The sequence below is a fragment of the Chaetodon trifascialis genome, chromosome 11 (assembly GCF_039877785.1).
Source record: "Chaetodon trifascialis isolate fChaTrf1 chromosome 11, fChaTrf1.hap1, whole genome shotgun sequence".
Classification (NCBI taxonomy): Eukaryota; Metazoa; Chordata; class Actinopteri; order Chaetodontiformes; family Chaetodontidae; genus Chaetodon; species Chaetodon trifascialis.
In genome coordinates, this window is record NC_092066.1 from 17,155,123 (window position 1) to 17,171,203 (window position 16,081).

Consider the following 16,081-nt stretch of genomic DNA (forward strand, 5'->3'; position numbering starts at 1 on the left):
GAAAAGATGCAGCGGATGATGGAGATAATTGGAAAAAAGAACCAAGAATTTCTGTTTTTCAGTAGCTGCTTCATCATTGCTTTCAACCATAGGCCATGGTCTTCATCAGCAGGTTGAGTCTGTCCAGTTGTCATGGAGATCTCCAGTTTGTAGTTCCTATTTTTAATTTGTTTATTGCATATTTCCCAAAATCCTAAAAACACTAAAACAGTTGACACCCCAACTTTCCTAAAACGGATCCCTTTACGAATACTGAGACAGTTTATCTGGATGCTTCCTGGCTGCAGACCTCTGTCTGTGTGTGGTACATCTGTCTCCTTCAGCTGAGTTTGTACTTATGCACATTCACAATAGCACTGCAGTATTTAGACATTTCCAGGTTGTAATGCTCACTGCTGCCTCTTCTCTAAGAACCTGTGTGTCTGCGCAGCTGTGAACTGAGCTTTCATGTCTTCTTCCCACTTAGACAGATGCCACGAGCTGCGGCAGCATCCCATTCTGTCTCCCCGAGAGAGGAACTGTGCCTGATAAACCGTCTGACAGTCTCTGCAGCTTTGATTCAAATTCTAAATGCTGGTGGTGATGGATCTGAGCGCATGTTCAGGATTAGTCTGATTCCTTTACTCATCAGCCCTGAAAATATTCAAATACAAAACACGGGGTTGAAATACTGGGAGTTTTATTTAAAAGCCATCCATGTGAGCATTTCAGGGTCAAGTAATAAAGAGCGGACACACGGACATACTGCCGTACGCCTGTTAAAATTCACAAACACAGAATATGATGAAAAAAAATATGCAGCATGCAACTTCTACTAAGTGTACAGCATTGCAGTACCAAACAGAACACATGGAGACGCAGCGTAGGAACGGGGTAAACTGTTTCTGTCTGATATACTAGTGCATTATGATAAAGGAGTGTGAGGACAGACAGAAAGGGAAGCATGGTGGTGTCCTCTGAACAGTGAGAGGCAGTGAGAGAGACAAACAGCTGCCTAAGATGGCTTCCTTTCCTGATTTCCTCTTCATATTACGTGCTTAGATAAAGACGTGAAGGCCACGAGCTGTTGGATGCAACAGATCAATAAACCACTTCTATCAATTCAAGATAATGTTGCTACGGGAAGCCATTTGACTGCTGATGTTTTGCGTTCCTGTTTACAAAGTCCGATGCACTGCACCGTGAACGAGGCATAGAGGCAGCCATTCTACCTGATAACAGTGGTAACATTGGTTTTGGCACTTAGGGATTGGAGTTAAGATAAACAAAATGGCAATAGGAAGTGTTTGACAGGTAATGATTCAGATTGGTTGAGAGCGGCTGCGGTTTTGTGTTCAGAAACGGGCGCGGATTCTCTCCAATGGGTCTGTGTCCCACATCTTAGCATCCCAAGCCTGGAACCAGCCAGTGAAAGTCGGAGGCTCTGCTCCCTGTTTGATGGTGGTGATGGGCAGTCCTCTGCGACCAGACGGGTCTGAGTCCACATAGTCTTTTGCTGCATGACAAGAAGTAGACAGTGGGGGGGGGGGGGGGGGGGGGGGGGGGGCGGAGACAGCAGACAGGCAGTGAGAACATGGAAAAATCTAACGCAACAGCTTTGCTGACAACAGACTCTGAAATTGTTTTTCCCCCTCGAGTTTAAATAAAACATAAATTTTAAAAGCAGTTACACATCCAGCAGATACGGAGCAATATTACAATTCATTATTATCATATCACATTACCATTGGAACTATATTTCCTCTCCTGATGAAAATATTTGGCTCTTAAGCGGCTAAATGATCCAGTGTTTCTTCAGCCAGTCGAGAATTTTGTCTGCTGTTAGGAGCTGGTCAGGTAGCGTTATTAGCACATAAAATAGCTGCCTGCCACAACTAACAGGGGGTTGATGAGAGTGAATCATAACAGCAAAGTTGATTAAAACCAAAAGAATAAGCCCAAAGAGGCTAAAAAGCTCCATAGAGTTGAGGGGAGCTGCAGAGCTGGGTGATCATTTTCTCCTGTTCTTAATATAAGAATATTGATTAGTGCAGCTTTGACATGTAGCTGAATTTGTAGCTAATGACAAGAAAATAGATTTGTACAGCCCAATAATACATATATGCATGCCATTGTCTGTGCGGTAGGCATTAAAGGCCTATTACTATGCTCTTTTTTCTGAACTTCCCTCATTAATAGACCGTTGGCTCTACATGGCTAACATTGTCTACATTTCAAAACTTGAGGAGGACACCTGGAAAAATGTACCCAGGCCGCAAAATGATCTGAAAGCCTCATTCAGGAATAATAAAGAACATACAAGACATTCAGGATTGATAAACATACAAGAGCATATAACATAGTTGAATTAAGATGCCTAACCTCCAGGTTTGACAGACCCAAGGTAACTATGTTATGGCACTTCACTACACAGTGAAAGGATCAAGAAAACTTACCACGAGCTCTTTCTCAACAAATTTTTAAAATACTTGGATTAATATGGTCTGTAATTACATCAAATCTTATTGTACCTTATTGCAGAAATACAGTAATTAGAGTAATTACAGTAAAAAGAATTTGTGAAGGAGTTTATTGTAATCCTGCTGCATTTGAAATCTAAATTTACTTTAATTAAAGCCAGCAGCTATGACTTTATGCTGCTTTCTGGCAGCAAGTATTTGATGCAGGACAGAATGATCTGAGAGGTGCTTTTGGTTATTCCTAAAGGGTTTTTGTGTAACAAACCTATCTTGGGAGCTCCAGTCTTTTCCTCTGCATTAGCATCATTGCCGACCCAAAGGAAGATCTGCAGGGAAGAGAAACACACTCAGTCACTCCAACAGCCTCCAGTTATGCAGAGTTTTAGGAGTGTGTCTGCCTCGATCTAGTCTGTGATGTCTCTGAATTCCAGAAGGACATTTTGACAGAGAGCTCATCTTACCTGGTCCCCTGTATCCAGGAGCATGACATCATCAGTGGCCAGGTCTGACTGAGTGAAGTCTCCTGGTACTTCCTCAACCTAACAGACAGTGCAGAAGAAACTGTTCTGTTTAGAGAACTTTTTAAAAAATGTTCCACAGCTGCAGCATATTAGTGACTTACAGCAAGTCTTCCAGTTTTGTTGGAGCAGCCAAACAGACGTGGGGGAATGATCATGTTCTGCAGACTCTTGGAGCTCTGATATTCCTTCTTGCCGCCGAGAGCAGACCAGAAGTCAGCTGGTAGGGTGAAGAAAATACAACAGCCATCAGCTCCAAGTATTTTGTCCCATATTTGGTGGTTTGTAAACAGGAAGTGAATCACATCCTCCACAAAGAATGATGCAGTCACTCTTTGGGCCAGTCATCAACAACATGCATCATCCTTCAATCAAAAGCGGACCAGAAACGCAGCAGTTATGTCTCATTAGGCCAATGAGCTGCTTTTTTTCCTTAATGTTATGTCAAAATAAGACTAATGACTTTGGTAAAGTGTAACTAATTTACATACAACTTTTGACTTTACATTACTGCACAGCCACAAGTATAATGTTTACACGGCATGATGATTTTGACTATTTCATAATAGTCAAAATCAGACCAGCATTGTCTGAAATATCCCCTAAAATATCACCTTTGGCAGAGAAATAAAGGAATATACTATATATAGCAGGTTCTTTTCCATCCATCCATTTTCTATGCCACTTATCCCTTTCTGGGTCGCGGGGGGGCCGGAGCCTATCTCGGCTGTCAATGGGCAGGAGGCGGGGTACACCCTGGACCGGTCGCCAGCCGATCGCAGGGCAACATATACAGACATACAACCATTCACACTCACACATAGGGGCAATTTTACAGTCACCAATCAACCTAATGAGCATGTTTTTGGTCTGTGGGAGGAAGCCAGAGTATCTGGGGAGAACCCACGCATGCACGGGAAGAACATGCAAACTTCACACAGAAAGGCCTGACCCGAGAATCGAACCGGCGACCTTCTTGCTGTGAGGCACACGCACTACCTGCTGCACCACCGTGCAGCCCAGGTTCTTTTCATGGGAGGTAATGGAATAAGTATTAAGTAACAACCTTGCCAACCTTATAATTCGTTCTTTCTCTTGTATTACATACAGTATTTTGGTCCTCAGATGACACCCACCTGGTTCCTTGCCCTCTGACACCTGGTTAGCACTGCCACCCAGGAAGCTCGTCACATGCTTGGCAGCCCCCATCTCCTCATCACTGGCACCCACGCCCCGCCAAACAAACATGGCATTTGGGGATTTCAGCACAAACACGTCGTTGGTGTTGAGATTGGACGCATTGGCCTCGACCTGAGGAAACACATGCAGACAGGTGAGAGGGTGAAATCACCGTCCTATGCATGACATCAACACCACGTGCTGGCAGACAGCTCACCTCCACAGCACGGGTGGCGCGGGACGAGCTCTGCCGGATGTGGAAGAGGCGAGTGGTGCCGGCCTGCGACTGTCCACCTTTGCGTGACGTTCCTCCGCTGTGGATGATCATGGGTTTGCCCTGGAACAGGCTCATCAGGTGTGGAGGCTCCTGGCCCTGCGTCACTCTCACCTATGGATGAAAGGTATTGTGGTGTTTTAAGACATATCTGAAACTGTTTTTGATGTCATCATTACTGATGAGGGTTTGTTTTCATGCATACATCACTGGGCTCCAGATTATCAAAAATTAAATAAATAATTGAAATGATTTCTTAAGTCATGGATCCAGTTTTGAGTTCAAGCTTCACACCATGTGACCATGAAGATGTTTTAAATCCTGAAATATGTGTGGTATGTGGTGCAGCAGTTTGAGTGGTATCAAACTGAACATTACAGTGACACTGCCCTCTGCTGGTTGTCTGAGGTTGGTTGTGTTGCACGGCAGAGGGGTTCAGTTATTACTGAGCTGTTTGGTCTTGGTCAGCAGCACTTAATCCTCTGTGATAATTAGCTTTAATAAATTCGAGAAGCTGAACCCTCATTAGCACTAAAAGGGCAGCTTCACTTTGTTTTTCTACAGCACTGCTCTTCTGTCTCTATGAGCTGCTAAACTCATCATTTAGAGCACCAACAACTTTAAGTACAAAGTCAAAAGACAGAATTCATAAGCTGGTACACATTACGTTATTGCAAAACTCTCACGTTGGTTTTCAATTTTGACACCTTAGCTGCAACTTCTTACTCAACTTCCACAACCCTCATGTTCAGAGAACTCGAGCAAGTGCAACTTCAATTTATGTCAGCTTCCAGGGACAATAACTGATTACACAATCACTATGAACACTAATGGCATTAGATGCTCTGCAAAACAAAGGAAAAACACAATGCAGTCATTTGCAGAGAAACTGTTTATAGACAACAGTTTTACAAAGTGTTCCTGAGCTCATGTAGTAACATCCTTTATCCAATCATGTGTTCACAAAGTTGTGAACCTCTCTCCATCTTTGCTTGAATGACTGAAGCTTTCCGGGATGCCCCTTTCATACCCAATCATGATACTATCACCTGTTACCAATCAACCTGTTTACCTGTGGAATGTTCCAAACAGGTGTTTTTTCCACATCTTTCCCAGTCTTTAGCTGCTCCTGTGCCAACTTGTTTGAAACATGCTACTGCATCAAATTCAGAATAAGCAGATATTTTTTGTATTGTTTTCATTGGAGCATATGTCACAAAAGATCACATTCTGCTTTATTTCTGTTTCACACAGCATCCAAGCTTATTTAGAATCAGGGTTGTGTTATTCCTTTAATCCTCCTGAGTCACAGCCAAGTGTGATGTTTGTTTTGTTAGATGTTGAGAATTTGACTGTGACTGTACAGAACCCGAGCTTGTTTTTACATGTGATGTGAAGATGAGCAGACGTCAGCGTCAAGCTCTAACCTGAACCGGGGATCCTCCCATTGAGTCATCGAGCTTCACTGTGAGGAACGCCGATGCTGCCAGCTCATCCTGGGTACACTTCAGGCCCTGCCTGACTCAGCAACACACACACACACTGAATGTCAGTTCCTGGTGTGGATGTGGTATTAGAGTGGGTGTGGTGCACTAATGTGTTCCATGCTATAGTACAGGTTTTAATTCACACCGTACCACAGAAATGACACTGTCAAAATATACACATTTGTATGGATCTTTCTTTTTACCCACCAGGTGTATATGATGTGCCTCTCCGGGCCTCCCAGTCTGTAGCTGTAGAGGATGAGGTAACAGTCTCCACCATAGAAGTGACCATAGGAGGAGGGATCCACAGCCACCTTTTCGCCATTCTCAACACGCCAAATCTGAAGGCCACAGCACAACCTGTTTTGCCCCACTACATGACATTGATTTATCTTTCTATTTTGAAAAAACCTTTAGCGCACTCTTACCTGGACTTTGCCTTTGCCATCATCCACCATGCCATGCTGGGCTGCCATGGCCTTGTTGGTGTGCAGGGTTGAGGCATCGAAGGGCACCTGTTCCACTTTGGCTATGCGGCCGATGGTGTAAGCCTTACTGGGGCCAGTAGTCTCGTCTTTGTCCTTCCAGTCACCGAAGAACTGCTTAAACATCATCGTCTCACCTCCTGCAGGAAGCACTTGGATCTGGAAGAGACACGAGTCACGAGTCACGAGTCACGGAGCGGTTTCAGCTTGTTTTTAATTACTGGCATCTTTTTTGTCATAGCATTATATTATTGAATTTTACCAACAGAGGGAAAATGTACACTAATTACATGGAAACAAGATGCTGCTTTTCTGCAAGACTTTTCTGTCAGACTGTTTGGGCATATGTCAATTTTACCTGTGTCTTATTGGAGTACCCTTTGTCTTTGATGAACTGCTGAGCTGTTGACATGGCTGCCTTACGCTCTGACATGTTGGCCTTGGGACCTGGTTAGAGTCAGAAAAGACATGACAAGAAATTCTCAAAAACAAGGTGCACTTTAACTTTATCTTATTTTACGTAATAAACTGCCTAGTAGTAATATTAGAGCACAGAGGTTAGTGAAGGCAGGAGTGTTGTGGGATTATTAGTGGGGCTTCTCCCACAGAAGATGTTTTATTGAATTTATTCCATGACACCTCCAGGAGACTCAAAAATGTATGTAAATGAATGCAAAAGTATCACTGCCACCATTTGAAAAAACAAGTCAGAGTCTGTGATGCTGAACCTTTCCAAACAAAGACGTTCCCGTCCACGCCGTTGTCCAGGATGTAGCACTCCTCAGGAGACAACATGGCCTGCTTGAAGGGATTGGATGGAGCTACAACGGACACTTTCATCGAACCAGTGGCATCAGAGATCTACAAGGCAAAGGGATAGCATCAGCTACCAGCTCTGTTACCGAAGTGTGAAGTTCAGTGAGGATGTATTCCTTCAACATTCTCCAAACATCTTTATTTGTTACTAAAATTAAACTTTTTTTGGAAATGCATATTTTCACATAGATAGAGAGATAGATCATTCAGTTGAACTGTCAGTTTTATTACTCACCATGTAGAGGGCACCCTTCTTCTTGTTGGAGATATCCACCTTCTCATCATCCGGAGTGGCCGGGGAAATGGTGCCTTTAGGTCCCAAAGCCTGAACAACCAGAGGAATGAATCATTGTGCTCCTCTTTATGTTGTTATGATAATGTTATTTATTACATCTACTTACTTTACTACTCAAAGTTACGATTGTGTTTTCTATGCACAGACAAAGATCAGTAGTTTCACAGTGGTTTGTTTTGTGCTTTATGTTCTGACTTTTGTCAGATTAAAAAATATCTTGATGAATTCAAAGCAGATCATGTAAAGCTCCTCTCTCCCTCGTTAGGCCTCTCTGGAGTTTACCCTCCTCTCTTGTTGTAAAGGAAGTGTTTACAATGCCGCCGTGGCACAGTTGGCACATGAGCAACACATTACAAAGGGCAGCATTGTGTCCACTCTTTCCCACGCTGCCTAACTCACCGGCCGTGAAATGCGTTAATAATATTTAGTTTCTGCTCATAAGTGATCACCTGTGGGGTGAAAACTTCAGTGCACAGCTGAGATTCACCAGGAGAGGGAATAGAAATGAGCAATGTGTGTGTATGTGTGTGGAATTGTGTATTACCGCTATGACTTCTTGCGGCTCTTCCCCTTCCTCCACCATTTGCAATTTGGCTCTGCCGTTTCTCTCATTATCTCTGATGCTGATGGCAAAGTTAGAGGCCTTCAGCCTCTCATAACGGTTGCACTCGCTGCCACACCATTGAAAGATGTCCTGCAGGACAAGGAAAGACAGGAAATAGAGATTAAAGCTTAAAACGTAAGATTTCAGTCATGGTTGATTTGGTGACAACCATGGTTGCTGCTGGTAACCACAGGTCCAAGAGCTTTGGGGGCAGCAAACACAGCTGTTAGTGCCGTTTATGGTGCAGCCAAACAAACTTGTTTTGTTTTTGAAAAGTCATTATTTGTGCTCTTTACATTATGTCACGAGCAGCGCTGATCACGTTTAGAAGTGAACTAGCACCAGTAGGAAATGTTTGGTTTGCAAAATAACTAGCATAGATTATACACTACATTTTTTCCTGTCAATCCATCATGCTTGGGTAAGCAATCGGAATTCAGGACTGGAATGGCGGAGTCCGCCACTAATAGTGACAATGACTGTATAGAGAGGAAATTACAGGATGCAAATACATTGGTGAAAAATGCAGAACATAAATAGGATTCGGTGTGGCATTTGATTTCATGAAAATCTTGAGAATTGTTACTTTAGGAATCAGGTCGCACACACACTAAAACAGCTCACCTTGCCCAAGTCAATAATGAAGCAGTCTCCCTTGTTGAAGCTGGACCAGGCCCAGTCCACCTCTGTTGCTCTAATAGTCCTCCGACCCTTGATATGCAGCAGGCGCTTCACGTTCATGTCATTGGTCACCACATGATTAAAACCTGAGGCCACGCCCCCTTTCTGTGAACAGAAAATAATAACTCAAGTGAGGTTATATTCAGGAAAATCTGTCCAAAAATCTCAGCTCACATCAAACCAACTAAACAGTCACAAATGCACTGCTGAGAGGGTCTGAGGCAGATGTGTGGACTCAGAGGAATTCATGAGACACGGGGCTCAACATTTGCTGTACAGTGAGGGTGACATGAGTTTTACACAAAAACATAAAACCTCAAAGGACAAAAGGCTGTGAATTGTGCCATCAAACAATGAGATTAACGTGTGCTATAAATCACAGCTAATGAAGCCAATAAACCTTATCAAATGAGGGAAATGAAAGTAACATGATGCCTGCCTGGAGAGGAGGATCATGTCTGTTCTGTGGGACAGTGGCGTACCTGGGAGGCAGATTTGTTCCGCAATGTGCCGTCCTTGGTGAAGCCATTAAACAAAACAGGAATTTACAAGACATGCAAATGAAATGCTGCAAATGTACAGACACACGTTCTGCTGGAGCAAAAACAATGTGGCCGCTTTGACCACAGATGGTGTTCGATGGGCCTTTAAACATTTAGAAACTGAAGCTGCGATCTACTCCAGTCATTTCATGAGAACAAAAACAAAGAGGGACTTCCTCGCTCCTATAATGTCCACTGAGGGCTTAGTATTTACCCACAATGGCACAGTCTTGTCAGCATCTGGAGGAGTGGCTATTTAGGCCTCAAAATGGAAACCACATTCATGCCGTTCATCTTTGTGCCTTTCTCAAGAGAGAGGCAGTAAAATTTTCCATGGCAACAATGCAGGCTCTGTTTATTCTAATGGGAGGATTCTGTCCTTACAGTGGAGTTACCAAAACTATGAAGAGATAATGAGGTCTAGTTCTGTCTCTGTCTCTTTTCCAGGAGAACGCTGTGTAAGTATGTGTGTGTGAGCTGTGTTTCTGCACATGTGCAGAGCAGAGTTTCCACCCTCCAACTCGGCAAAATAAGTAAACAAGACTAATTACATCCAACTGAAGCCAGAAGGGGCTTTGGATGCTTTTCATGGCAATAAGAAACAGATGGCTTGTAAAAAAAAAAAAGAAAAAAAAGAAAAAAAGAAAGAAAAGTAGCCGAGCTGAAGTCTTTCAAAATGCGCTCCTTTTACCAGGGCGGTTGCCTCGGCTGCAGGCAGGCAGGCAGGCAAGCAGACACACCCTGGGATGTGTTCTGGGGAATATTGTGTTTCTCTGAACTTCAGACTCATCATCTTAACTGCATGACAAAGTTCATGGGATGCTGGCAATCATTAAACCCTGTTGATATATTTAGGTCTGAGAGTTCGGAGCCAGATTTCTGCTTCATTTGTACATTTTGTGCCCTCATAACTTTGACTGTTCACGCTGTAAGAAATACACTGTATTGAACACTGTCATTGTCACTGTTCATTGCTCACTTTGTATTTTACAGTGTGTATGTTTGAACCACGGAATGAAAACACAGCAGAAACATTGCTTAAAAGTTTACGTATTCATGCAGTCATTAACTTAGAGCAATAGTCCCTAATCCCCAAATACACAGAAATGCTAGCAGCTCTGTGAGGCTGCACTTAAGCACAGCAGCCCTTTGAGCTAAATGCTCACATCAGCATGCTGGCATGCTCAAAATGACAATGTTCAGCATGTACAATGTTGACCATGTTCACCATCTTAGTTCAGTGTGTTAGTATGATTACATTTGCTAATTAGAACTACTCACAAAGCACTGCTGAGGCTGATGGGAATCACTTTATGTTTGTAAGGATGTCCTCATAATACAAAGAGTTTTGAGGTACTTGTACTTTACCAGTATTGCCATTGTCTGCTTCTTTATACTTCTACTACACTCCAATTCAGTGGCAAATACTGTACTTTTTACTCCACTACATTTATTTGACAACTTTAGTAACTAGTGACTTTGCAGATTTAGTTTTGAAATACAAAACATACTCAACAAATACATTTTGATATATATATATATATATACCATTCTGCATTATGAGTACTTATACTTTGGGACCTTTAAGTGTGTTTTGATGCTAATACTTTTGCACTTTTAATAAAGTAAAAATTAATATGCATGATTTTTACACAAGTGTTTCTACGTTGTGGTATTATTGCTTTTACACTTACTTCCACCTCTGCAGGTTGGGACACAGAGTATTTTCATTCAGATAGTGGCACCAGCTGTCTGAAGCTGTCTCTGCTGCACAGTGAAGCTTACCTGGTACTTGATTCCTGACTTGAAGTACCCCAGAAAGGCGTTGGATTCATTGTTCTGCACCTCCCTGAACTGCACCGGTCCACCGCCCAAGAAGTCATCCAGTTGTGTGGCAAAGATGGCTGCCGCTCCACTCTCGTCCTGGGAGCACTCTTCCCCTGCAGGAAAGAGACTTTAGTAGTCAAATTGTCTTTATCCACGTTCTTTTCAGACTCTAACTGCATCACATCGATACTCATGGAACGAGTTTCTCACAAAAGCATGAAGTTATTTTACATTAGCAGAGCAAATGCAGCATTTTAGTTTCCACAGTGACCTTATGGGACCTCTGAGTCAGGACTGGAGGCTTTGAATCACATAAACCACATCTGCAGCAGAGGCGCTTTCTGTCCTGCTATTACCATCAGATGGCACACAACATGGATAAAACTATTCCATAATTTTACATGACTAACATCGATCCCAAACACGGGGATTAATTATGTCCTTGTGTTATTTCTTCTTCAACATCTTACAGATGCTTGCAGATGCTGCAGAGAACTAAAAGAAGTAACTGTGTGCTGCTACTGCAGGGGAATTGGCTAGAAACACTGAAAACATGCAGGGACTGGTGCTTCTCGTGTGGCCTGCAGAGGTATTCCATATGTGAGTCATGGAGCGGTTTCTTTCCTGTTTTTGTTATGTAACTGAAAATTTACTGAGCACTGGAGGACTTGGCATTCAGTTTAGGATTTAAAGCTGTCAAGGTTGTGTGTCACTGTTTGCTCTGCACAGACCTGAATTGAGTCTACAATTGCAGCAGACAGCAGACAGAACTGTGTGGCAGAGAAGAATTTCACACAGTGGTATGACTCTTTCAGCCACTCACACAGCAGAGGATGTTTCACAGCGATAGTGTAAAACAGTCATATGAGGAAGTTTCAATCACTCCGTTAGTTTCATAATACCTACAGCTTTTTAGTGTTTGTTTGCTTGTATCAGTGTACGTATAGCAGTGCCACACCCAGTATGTTCGGGATCATAAAACAACTCAGAGAAATAAACAAGGGTGTGAAACCATGAAATTGTTACACTGTAAAACCTTAATAATAAACCAAAATAATGGGGGAAAAACAAGTGATAGCATTTAGTGAACATGCTGCAGCACAATGGCTTCTGTTACCAAGAGTGTTGTTGATTATCTCTCAGAAATTAAATGCAATACTGTTCCTGACAATATTCTTTTTATAAGGCAAGATAAACACGAAGCTAGTTACTATTAGCACCATGTAGTTCAGAAAAAATGAGTCTGTGTCTTACCCAGCCACATGTGTATGTTGTATGAAGGGGCTGGGGTGGTGAAGAGCAGCAGGTAGGCGTCCCCGGTGTAGAAGCTGCCATGCAGGGCCTTAGGAACCGGCTTCAGGTCCAAGTTCTCGATACGCCACACCTGCAGGCCCGGCTGCTTTCCCGCACCCACAAACTCTTTATGGGAAACCATGATGGCTCTGAGAGAAAGACAGAGATGAAGAAAGAAGGAGGGAGAGAGCAAATATGGAGATGTAGGAGGCCAGAGGGAGACAGGAGAAAGACAGGGAGTGATTTTAATATTTTTTGCCTTGCAAAACTTTGCTGCAAATGGAATCTTAGAAACCCCAACCCAAGCTGAGGATACTGAGAACAATAGAAAGAATACATCAACAGAAAATACGGAAGCTGTGTTGTGGATCAGTATCATTGTCTGTTTCCTGAACACGATGCTTTTGTAGAGTTGTGGGTAACAGCTGAGAGAACCCACAGTGGATATTAATACATGTGTTATCTTGACAAGAGGCCTGTTACCATACACGGCTTTCAATGTTTAGACTAAACCAGACAAACAAGTTCTTAAACCTGTAATCATTTACCTGTTTGTGCTGCTGTCACATCTGTAAATTGTTCAGATGATTTGTCCATGGAGTGATTTTCTTTGAATAATTGTATCTGATGCTGTATGACACTGAAGTTTTGACATTATGTGCAGCATTAAATGCTCTTTTATGGATTGGGAAAACTCTATTTCATGGGCCAATAAAACCCATCACACAAAGCCTAAACAAGACTGATTTTCAAGATCATTTCAGAGATACTTCAAGTTGTTTTGAACCTTGAAGTCAACATAAACTGCTACACAAGTGTCAGAAGAGAGAAAAAGCTTTTTAGGATATCTTCATTTCTGAAAATAAAGCCCATAAAAGACTTAACATCTTCTGAAATACAGAGTGTTTGTAAGTGAAACCAGACTGATGCAGGAACTTTGAATCGTTATCAGCTGATACAGTTTTTATCTGTAAATAATCAGCCAACATGAGAGATAAAACCACTGTAGATACAGCACGATGTGCACGACCCTGTTTTAACTCACATATTTTATGTCTTTATAGCCTATATGGAGGGAAAACAGAAATAACTGTGGCTGTATGACTACCACAGTAACTTGACTGCAGGCTGCTTCAATAATTTACTTTTATGAACTAACTGTGGCACTGTTACGTGCCGTTTACAGTTGAAGGAATTAGTTTCATTTTTTAAATGAACTTTGGATCATGATCCGAGCGCCACTAATATTGAGAGATTATGCAGATTTATGTTTGCCACGATTACACAAGAGCCAGATTACAAGTCAGTGTGGCAGCGGGATTATTGCTGTAGTGAGTCTGACGTGGACTGCGATGACACAAGATCTGGCAATGTCCACTTCCCTGTCCCAGCTTACAGTCCATATAGCCTGTGACCCACAGTGTAAGCACACCCTGCTCCTGCTCAGTGTGAACGGTGTATTATCTGGCATAATCCAAACAATCACGCATCATCAACACCACCGCCTGAAGGAGTCATATTAGTGTGGAGTTTGTTCAGCTGTTAAACGAGTGGCCTGCAGCTCAGGTTTCACCACAGAGAGGAAAAACAGTGAGTGGACTTCCTGTAACAGGCTGACCAGTAAATGCTGCATCATGGACAAATCTTCACATCACTTAAGATAATGGACGTTTACAGTCTGGAGCCAGACGCACTGTTAATACCACTGCTGTGACATGATTTTGAGCCTAGTAGTGCAGGTCTGTGAGGATAAATGCAGATGTACTTCTGGGAAGAGCATCTCTGACCTGCAGCCTCCAGCAGCTCAGACTGCTCGCGCTGCAGGTTGACAGGATGTTCCTCTGTGTATTTATTTAAATGAGGACGTGCATGTGCGCAGAGTAACACAGAGTGAAGCCACAATTCATCCACGTCGCTTTCATATTGAGCAATATTTACTCTTAGTGCCAACTCCATCTTTTTTTTCTTTTTTTTTTTTTTTTTGAGTATTACATAACATCCAAACTACCACTTCCTGCACTTCTAAGGCAGGTTTTTGCGCTCCCTGTCATTCACAAGAAAACAGCAGAAAATAAGAGTATCATCCCCACAACAAACAACGCAACAGCCTGTGTATCCATAACAAACAGAAAGGTTTTGGTTCCTGTGTTTTCGTCCCTTTCACTGGCAGCTGTGACTCATAAGAGACATGAACGGAGACTTTCCACATCTGGAAATCCAATCGCGTCCAACTTTACAGACGTGGACACAAAACAAGAGTAGAAACAGAAAAAACTCAGCGACCAGCAAATCAGTTCACAAAGCGAGCTAAAAATCTGCACGATTATATCAAACAAAATAGTCTCGACAGACAAATCAGTCCGAAAACTCACATAATGTGCACGCATGTGTGGAAGAAGAAGCGAACTCACAGTTTGCAGGATGAATCACACAGGGAGAGATGAGCAGAGAGAGGCTGTAGATGTGGGAGTGGGCTGAGTACGGAGAGTCTTTGTGCTTTAATGTGGAGTAATAGAGGAGGAGGAGGAGGAGGAGGAGGAGGAGGAGGAGGAGGAGGAGAAGGAGGAGGAGGAGGAGGGAGGGTTCAGGTCGTGCAGGAGAGAGCGCACTGATTGGTCGACAGGAGCTGCAAAGATAAAGATGCTTCTGTCACCCTGCGAGGCACAAGATTTCCTCAATGGTGCCTTTAAAGTGTATTCAGACAAACGAGGAACTGACTCGGTGTGCGAAGATTTCGTGAGCTCGACTCTGCGCTGCTCGTCGTTCACTGTGTTCACACTGACGGGGACAAAGTTCGTCAAGTCCTAATGGCCTGACGGAGCTGCAGTTGAATCAACAGCTTGTCTGTTTGCCTTCTGGCTTAAAGAGATGGTGTGAGCAAAAACATGACAGCGAGGGAGAGGTGCCGCCCTTTGATTTCCTGGAATACAGAGCTAACAGGATTTTTAAAAATATGTGCAGGAAACAGTGGCACAGCACAGAGAGCTGAGTGGGTTAGTCAAGAGGTTTTGATTGTAAAGGAGATTTCAGTGATCCTCAAAGCCTCTCCAGCTTCAAAAGCCTTCCCTGCAGACAGCAGACGCCACTAATATGACTAAACACTGTCTCATTACACTCACACACCAAACACATGATTTGCTGCAGCTCTGCCCTGCGCACAACCTGCAGCGCCACAGAGACCATTGCAAACCTGAAGGCAGTCCCACACAGGTCACATCCAGCCTCCACCTCGTCTAACCTTTGTCTCTCTGCAGACGCTGGGCGTATTTGTACGTGGACACGTTCCCGCCTCAGGGGTGAGGAGCGACATGGCTGTTTATGCATAAATGTTAAGCACACAAAGGATGACAATGTGTGAACACGTCTCGCAGAAACACAACCACAGACAGGCAGGAGCCTCAACAGAGCACAGTTAAATGTCTGACTGGATTCTTCATCCAGTTTCGTTCAGACTTTCAGGTCACACTTGAACGCAGGATGTCTTCTCTAGAGTTTGGCCCGTGGGGAATGAGTGGCTCTTCCTCTCTGCTTTGTTTTCAGTCTTCCAGCTGCACACTTCTGCTATAATCTGACAGATGCTGTGACCTTCAGCACGTCACGCTGCAGCACATGAGAGAAAAG

The 16,081-nt window shown here is 43.2% G+C and overlaps 1 protein-coding gene across 1 annotated transcript; it reads right to left on the reverse strand.

Moving 5' to 3' along the window:
- Window positions 1-662: 662 nt before the first annotated feature.
- scinlb (scinderin like b) lies at window positions 663-14,948 on the reverse strand. Its single transcript, XM_070974338.1, has 17 exons — window positions 14,872-14,948; window positions 12,422-12,609; window positions 11,126-11,280; window positions 8,742-8,903; window positions 8,058-8,207; window positions 7,454-7,543; window positions 7,131-7,263; window positions 6,761-6,849; window positions 6,346-6,561; window positions 6,125-6,258; window positions 5,858-5,948; window positions 4,374-4,544; window positions 4,114-4,288; window positions 3,082-3,197; window positions 2,921-2,998; window positions 2,725-2,785; window positions 663-1,495 (listed from the first exon to the last, which is right to left on the reverse strand). Exons 2-17 carry the CDS (start codon window positions 12,600-12,602, stop codon window positions 1,335-1,337), a joined length of 2,163 nt encoding a protein of 720 aa, XP_070830439.1. The 5' UTR covers window positions 12,603-12,609; window positions 14,872-14,948; the 3' UTR covers window positions 663-1,334.
- Between the last annotated feature and the right edge of the window lie 1,133 nt (window positions 14,949-16,081).